Below are 8,568 nucleotides of genomic sequence, written 5' to 3'. Positions count from 1 at the left end.
TACACATGTGACCCAAGGATAACTTACTTAACTTTAGATATAAAACAATACCGTTCTACACATGTGACTCAAGGATAACTTACTTAACTTTAGATATAAAACAATATTCTACACCAAATACTGTTCTACACATGTGACTCAAGGATAACTTACTGAACTTTAGATATAAAACATTATTCTACACATGTGACTCAAGGATAACTTACTTAACTTTAGATATAAAACAATATTCTACACATGTGACCCAAGGATAACTTACTTAACTTTAGATATAAAACAATATTCTTTACTTTACCTTGGATGGTTGTTTCAAAAACTGGAGAGTTATATTTCTTAACTTAAACATAATTTACAGCACAAGAATCTTTATTAATATAGATCTCTTCTTACCCCAGCTGCAGCCCAAGCATTATCATATCTCCCATTTACTGACACAACCAGAGCAGCAATGAGGTAGAAAATGGTCCAGACTCCACAATACACCAGTTCCTGCCCAAACATTTATAGAAAAAACAGAGTTCATATAAGTAAAATCAGTTTCTAATAGCTGTACAGTATATAGTTGTGAAACATGCATACTATATTACAATATCACATTAAATGCAACACTAGTGAAGCATATATAAGATATGTGAAATAGACGATGGTTAATTCGTCACTTCTCAAACACCACAATATTGTAACTTTGTTCATCTCTAAACTAACTTGTCATTAGTTGAGTACAACTTTACTATACCTTAAGAAACATTGTATCCATAATAGTATATATATATATATATATATGTAGTTAACTCTTCGTTGTCTTTGGTGGTTTGACCTACAACATACTTTTTTTGTTAGCTTTTTCAACAACCAAAATGTATAATTTTCTAACCAGTTTTTTACTGCACATTAGTCTGTTATTCTTGATTTCAAATAAATGGAAAAACTACTTTTAATAAATTGGTATCTTAATAACTGATGCTAATTCATGACTAATATAATCAAAAACACTAACCTTAATTCCTCGTTTAGCAGAGAATCAGGTTAATTTTCATTTCTCACATCAAGTATTAACAAAAAAAAATCAAATGACTCGTGAGATTAGAAAGATTTTATGTTACGCAGTTCTGAATAAACACCAGTTTGAAGCTTTTAAGTACAGAAATACATGAATTACATGTATTTTTGTTTAACTTTAACACCTGCTTCATTTAGCAACTGTAGGAACAGTAATCAGTAATTTTCTTTCTAAAACAAAAAACACAAACCTTAAGCTGCTATATTTTTAAAAAATCACAACTATTTCAAAAGGAATACAAATCGAAGAAGGAAATAATAGTATTTTTAAGTTCTTAGTAACTAGCTTAAATGTTATTTTCAACAGTACCATATATATTCAAACTCCAACATAAAAGTGTAATAACACGGAAACTGTATAAAAGATGGTACAACATATGACATTACAAGTTTTTCAACAATATTTGCCGATGAATTAAACGAGACGTTTAATATCAATCGTTTAGCTGGCTGAAGTTAATCTGATGAATCATCTGTTTTACACATACCGCTGTGTTGGTAAACATCTTTCTAAGTTATTTATTGGTCTGCCAGACGAGAATGCATATGCACTGAAAAAAACACAGTTTCATACATTTGATTTTTATGTGACTGGTGCCAAATGGGTTACTTACCACTAACAGCCATGGAATAATGTGAGTTTTTTCAATGACGTGAAAAAGATAGAAGATCAACAGTATTAAAGTCACCCAAAATGCCGTCATTGAAACAAAACTGAACCAGTTGCTCTCAGAACACAAGCTACACAAAGCCACTTGAGCACATATAAATCCAATCAAGTTTATAACCTGAAATTGGAAAAAAAATGGTATAACAATAACAGTATAGAGAGAATCTTGTAAAGAATTTCTAAACTTAACATATACAACATTTCAGTGCAATAATCGAAAAAAATAAATAAAATCACTTTTTTCTCTTAAAACATACAAAATTACACAATAAAATATTTTGTCAAGTTATTAGAATAACTTCAGGTACAAATAATTATATTTAATAATTCCAAAAAAAAATTACTAGCTCCCCCAAATGCCATCTGGTGGCACTTTATAGAAAGCAGAAGTATGCGTGTTTTAAAAGTTGAAAATAGACTAAAAATATACTATAAACTTAGTTTTCTTTCTTAAGTGCCTAACTAATTGCATCATATGATAACATTTAAAAACTGGAAAAAAAATAGTCTTTTTTGTTGTCATAAATTTTTTTAAGTAGCTCCTTTATTACGTATACCAATATTCAATACAACTTGAAATTTTCTAATAATTAATATCAGTTAACATTACTTGAATGTAAATAAATCTTACTACATACACTGTATTTAGTAGTTAACATTACTCGGACATAAGTAAATGAGTTAGACCTAAATTAATAACGAGAATTAATAATGGAAATATTTCAATTACTTGGATAGTTGTAATAATTACAAACAATAATTTTGATAAGTTAAATGTTTTACATAACATTAATCGATGTAAATTAATGCTCATAGGTTGATTACATTGATTAATCGAGTTAATCACCCAGTTCTATACAAAAATAAACATTTATATTTTATTAAACTCAGCTGTCATAAAGTTTTGACACATGAACTTGCATAGGTTATGTTCTTTTATCTTCATTAAAGTTCTCACAACATGAGAACATAAAAATAGATAAAGTACGAAGAAAACCAAGTACCCTGATTTTTTAAAAACATAGTATGACTTGATACACAAAACAGTATAAAAAGTATAATGTAACTTTTGAAAAATTTCCATAACAAGCTTTTATTGTTTCTTATATTAAGTACTTCATATAGTATTACAATTAGAGGAATATTGTTAAATATTTGGCACATACATATTTTCTTTTTAAAATACAGTTTGACTTGTTACACAAACCAGTATAAAAATTATAATGCCACTTCTGAAAAATCTCAATAACAAGCTTTTTTTGGCATGTGTGTAATGTTCAATCTTGAAAATAAAACATTTTTTTTAAAAAAGGATTATTTTATACATAATTCTATAAAAATGAGATTGTTTTCCAGTCTCATCGGGGTTTTTTTACCACTTTTTAACCTTGTACAGTAAGTTATTATTTTAGTAATTTGGAGATTGGAAACAATACATTTTTATGGAATTGTGTATAAAATAATTGTTGCTTTTTTAAAAAAAGTTTTTTTTTGTTTCTTATATCAAGTACCTCATATAGTATTACAAGAATATTGCTAAATATCTGACACATACACATTTTTTAAAAATATAAATAACTCAGTGTTAAAATTGCTAAAACATTAAGACTTGAGCCAATAAATTTAGTTACTCTTCAGAAGGTTAGTCATGTTATACCAATGTATTTCTCCTTTCCCAAACTAATTTTTTGTTTACATTTCAAGCTTGAGTTCCCATCAGCAACTCGCATATTAAAGTCACAGGAAAGGTACAATGAATTTTCTTATATTCTATAAAGTGAATCTTTTTATTTTCAGTATGTATTTCAAGTCTAAATACACTAAGGTTTATTTCATTATCTATGTAGTTTTAAAAGTAAATGTTTTTAAGTGCGATACTTATAACACGATTTGTTGAAATATCATTTGGAAAATATATACATATTTTTAAATAACTGAAAACAAATGTGATTCGTCTCATTAAGATACAAATTTACACACCACTTGGACAACTTTCAGTATTCCTGGAACTGTACGAATGTAGCTTTTGTCAAATCGTATAATTGGAGACACCTTAGTTGTGCTTGAGGTTACGGTTGTACTTGTGTGGGTTGCTGAAAAATCAGTAGCCATTTTTCTATGTTTTGTCTTTCACCTAAAAAAAGACCCAAAATCATAATTTTTAAACACAAAAAAATTTTCTTTCCCTCTTTTACCACTATAGAAAGGCTTATTTCACCTCTGTTAGAATTCTATTACACTTTTATAAATTTTCAGTTGTATTGTACAAATTTTAAGAGTTTTTATGTCAATAAATTATTGCTTTACCAAAATTAACAAATCTTAAACCATTAGAAAAAAAATTGGTATTGCTGGCCTTCAACATTTATACAAATATAGAATATATTATCATGCACTTTCAAATGCTAAACAGTAAAGGTATATTAATAATAAAAAATGAAGTTTATTATCACAAATGGTGTTTTGGAACTAGAGCATAAGATGTAAAAACTTTATTTGTGTGAAATTACATCATAATATTAATAAGACTGGCAGTTATGATAATCAACAAACCGTGGAAGTTAATAGTTAGTTGTACAGAAAAGGATCTCAACTAAATATAATTTCTAAAGTTTGCAAACCAAACGTCATAAAACAATTTTCTCTTCGTTTCTAGCATCCTTACTCTAGTGTAGGACTAAGTTCCAGGTGGTGCTAAAACTAAAAGCGAATTTAAAGCTCAAAGGAGTCAATGACACCGATTCTTAGGACTATAACTTAATAGTAGGAGTAGTTGAGCTTCAGGTTTTATTACATTTAAACAAACAAACAAAAAAGGTTTAGAAGATTCTTTACAAGCTCTGCTAGTCTCGCTAAGTTAGTAACATCATTCAAAATCGAAGTATTTAGATTAATTTTAGTATCGATTAATAAACCATATTAAAATGAAAAGATTTATAACACTAATAGGTTTAGAAAACATTAATTTTCTTACCTTGTTTAACTTGCAAAACAGCAGAATATAAAATTACACCCAGCAACCCGCACAGCAAAAATATTTTAATATACGATGCAAGGATTAGGGGGCGCTAAGCTGAACTAATTTCTCTTTCAGTACAAGTATATTTATATACGTATCCTGTTTGGGCTGATCGTTTTTCATAGTTATAGAGGTTTTAAGTTGTTTTTAATATTTATTCCAATTTATTTTCTAAAACATTTCCTTGATGCTTCTTTTAGGTAGGGTGAGGACGATTTTGAAACTGATTAAATAATTTTCATAAAACTGAATCGAATAATCGTCGGCCATTTTGAATCCAATATTAGAAAATTTGAAGAAGGTACAGTCAAAGTTAATTGTGTTTGTTTGTAATTATTCACAAAGCTTCACAAGAGCTATCTGTGCTCTGCCCACCATGGGTATCGAAACCCGGTTTCTAGCGTTGTAAGTCCTCAGGCATATCGCTGTGCCGCTGGGGGGCGTCAAAGTTAAGAAGTAGAAACAATATAAAGAATATATTGTACCCTATTCCAGAAAGATATGCCTGCATAGATGTTTCCTGGTTCTAGCGAGTCAGCTTGTGTTGTATTCTGTGAATGATGTTAAAAATGCTTATAATTTTCTTGTATTACGTGAAGACTGTTAAAAATACTCTTTACTTTAAAATGACTGTGAAATCGGTGGCAACTGCCTATTAGAAAAAAAAAAAAAACACTTGTGCACCTACAATCTACTTATGCAACTCAAGTGTGAAGGGCGTCGTCTCGAAAGTCTTCTGCTTTTCGAAACGTCGTCTTTTACACTTGAGTTGCATAAGTAAACTGTATGTCACCAATATATTTCTACAAGTCTTTTTTCTAATAGGTAGTTGCCGCCGATTTCGTAGTCAATTCAACATGAATATTCTGCCTAAATTATTTATCAAAGAATACTCTCTTGTTGTTGTTATGCACAAAGATATACAATGGGCTAACCGTGCTGTACTCACTATGTGTATCGAAACTCAGTTTTTAGCGTTATAAGGTTTCAGATTTACCGCTGAGCCACTGGGGCGTCAAAAATTAAATCCAGCGTGTAACATTGTAATTTGTAAGACTCTTGCCTATCGTATGTCACATGTGGTTGGATATTTAATCATTTAAATATTTATGTGTTCGGGAATAAACTTTCATCTTTAAACAAAATTATTTTTTCTATTTTTGAATAGAATCGATTGCCCACTTTATATTTTGATCTCAATTTCGCTTGGAAATCGAATCAGATTTGATTATCCGAATAATTGACATAGCCCTACTTTTAGGCCTCTTGTAATATGAATGATTTAAATTAATTCTATACAATTGTATTGTTTGTTTGTTTTGAATTTCGCGCAAAGCTACACTAGGGCTATCTGCGCTAGCCGTCTCTAATTTAGCAGTGTAAGACTAGAGGGAAGGCAGCTAGTCTCACCACCCACCGCCAACTCTTGGGCTACTCTTTTACCAACGAATAGTGGGATTGACCGTTACATTATAACGCCACCACGGCTGAAAGGGCGAGCATGTTTGGTGGGACGGGGATTCGAACCCGCGACCTGGCCATGCCGGGCCAGTTACAATTGTAAGTTCTGTCCAGTGCGGAGAATCGAACCCAAGATATTAACATTGTAAGTAGCAGACCCACCAGGGAACTTTATAGGCAGAAAATACAGTTGAAATTAAAGCATTTTATGTCATCAGAAAGTTTAAGTGTTGGTTAGTTTTGCTGTAAAAACTATGTTTTCCCTGAAGGATTTGACTTCAAATATGATTTTCTGGTACACACTTATTTTGCAGTAAAGTTGTTGTGAATTTTCAGCCAGATTAAATTTCAACCAAACAGAACGAAAGAAATAGTTTTTCTACTCAAACATAGATAACTCAAGGAATGTGGCTAAATTCCTTTTCCTCTATAGCTACATATTATTCTGGGTAAGTTCCCTGTGATATTAGGTGCGCTTTTATTTGCGGGAAAGATTGCTGCACAGTAGGCAGTAGATAGGTGTGCGACATGGAGGTATTTCATGTTTTCCACTTGCTTTAATTATATAGTAAAGCTTAAAATTTGTCATTTATTTCATTTCTGTGCATTTTATATTGCAGCAGCATGTAGCATCCAAATTGAAAGAATTAGTGACTGTAATATCCTTTAAAAATAATTCAAGGAAGTACCCTGTTATGTAAAACTTAAGACTTCTTTATTTGGAATCTACAGAATATAATATTTATAGTTCCAATGTTTCATCAGGAACAACAAGTACAAAGAGTGAACTCCTGATCTAGATAATACGAAAAACTAGCGGATGGATACATTGGTATTTGATTGGTTGAACTTAACAAGACTGCAGAACAATAAAAAAGATGTTGCAAATGGTTAAAAAATAATAATTATATTTTTCTATACATGAACAATCTTGATCATAAAATCAACTGAAAATCAGCTAAAGTAATATATAAAACTGGAAATTTAACAAAACAAAAATTGTAGAAGGTTCTTTAATCTAAAGGTTGTCAAATTTCAAACATCTTTGAAGGGCTATTTAAACTGAACATCATCTCTGATGTCATATGCCGATCAAGGACCTGGAAGTCCTGTTATAAAGTAAACAGTATATGTATTTCTCTCAACAACCAATCGTTGAACAGAAGAACACACGTAAAAGTGTCGAAAATGTGATTGAGATGTTTAATGACAGTGTAAGCAATGTATAGGATAGTCTGCACTGCCCAGAGAAAAAAAACAACAAAACAAACAGATAAGACAGACAGGATAAACTCTAGCAGAAAGTTTAGTGGTTTTTCATTGCAGAGAATATTGTTGGACCATTTCTGAATACTGCATGACGTAATTGGTATATGTTAGTCATTATCAATAACTTCACCTAATGGGCTGAATGAACCCTATCTAGTGCTAAAGTGTTAATGAAGTGGATATTGTGATTCATCTGAGCTCACGTGAAGAAATTTATACGAACCAAGAAGTTAACTTCAGCATTCAGCTATTTTCTGATTTGTGTAGGGTATGGGGAAAATGTATACGTTGTTTTTTTTCTTCCCGTCAGAATGGATAACATAAACTGTCAAATGGATGTTTGAAAAGTTTTTTAATTCTAAAAACAAATGACTGGGATGAACTTTTGGTTTATGTTTTGATAGACTATCATGCAAATGAACAGAAGTTGATTGATCGTCTGCCAAATATGCTCCTAGTTAGTCGAGAGATATAGCCACTTATGAATGTGATGTATGGTCTATCCTATAGAGTGGATGTACCATGGTGTTTGCAAGAATATGTGGAGAGGTGAAGTTAGTTGATGCATATGAATTTTCATGCCGAAAGCTAGAAAAGGTTGCCACATTGCAAAAGATATGTTACAAAAACAATTAAGAATGAGCATTCGAGCATGGAGATTGGGTATAGCTTTGGTAGATTTATCACCATGAAAGCAACTCATTTCTGGCTGGACAGCTCCTTATTTCATTCTCCAGCAAGTTTGTCTATGAAACTACAAGCTGTGGTGGTCATGTGGGATGCAAAACACTGATGAATTTCTAGTGCACAATCCAGACCAAGAATCACAAATAGAGAAAATAAGTCAAAGAATAGTGAATGTACTATTTTATATTATCTCAACTCAGCAGATGAGGTGTAAAATACCGGGAATATTTATCTAACTGTCCAAGAGGAGCAGGGTGAGAAAGTATCCAATGATTGTACAAAATGCCAACAATGACCTATTGATCAACATGAGTGAGATTAACTGCCAGACCAGCAATTAAAATAGACACTTGATTGCACGATCAATGACTGAAAGGAAGCGGCATTTCTTACTTTTGAGATA

General features: G+C 31.1%; 1 protein-coding gene across 3 annotated transcripts in view; it reads right to left on the bottom strand.

The window, feature by feature from the left end:
• LOC106471580 (MARVEL domain-containing protein 1-like) overlaps positions 1-4,803 on the bottom strand; it is a 13,594-nt gene extending 8,791 nt beyond the window's left edge. For all 3 annotated transcript variants that reach the window (XM_022400195.1, XM_013932186.2, XM_022400196.1), the window contains exons 1-4: positions 4,704-4,803; positions 3,710-3,863; positions 1,674-1,847; positions 391-489 (exon numbers count right to left, since the gene is read on the bottom strand). In XM_022400195.1, the coding sequence (XP_022255903.1) occupies positions 391-489; positions 1,674-1,847; positions 3,710-3,841 (405 nt within the window). In that variant the 5' untranslated portion in view covers positions 3,842-3,863; positions 4,704-4,803. The remainder of the gene's footprint in view (positions 1-390; positions 490-1,673; positions 1,848-3,709; positions 3,864-4,703) is intronic.
• Positions 4,804-8,568: the final 3,765 nt, after the last annotated feature.

Source organism: Limulus polyphemus, unplaced genomic scaffold (genome assembly GCF_000517525.1).
Source record: "Limulus polyphemus unplaced genomic scaffold, Limulus_polyphemus-2.1.2 Scaffold4712, whole genome shotgun sequence".
NCBI lineage: Eukaryota > Metazoa > Arthropoda > Merostomata > Xiphosura > Limulidae > Limulus > Limulus polyphemus.
The sequence above is the reverse complement of the archived record's forward strand: the minus strand, read 5'-3'. Positions and strand labels throughout refer to the sequence as shown.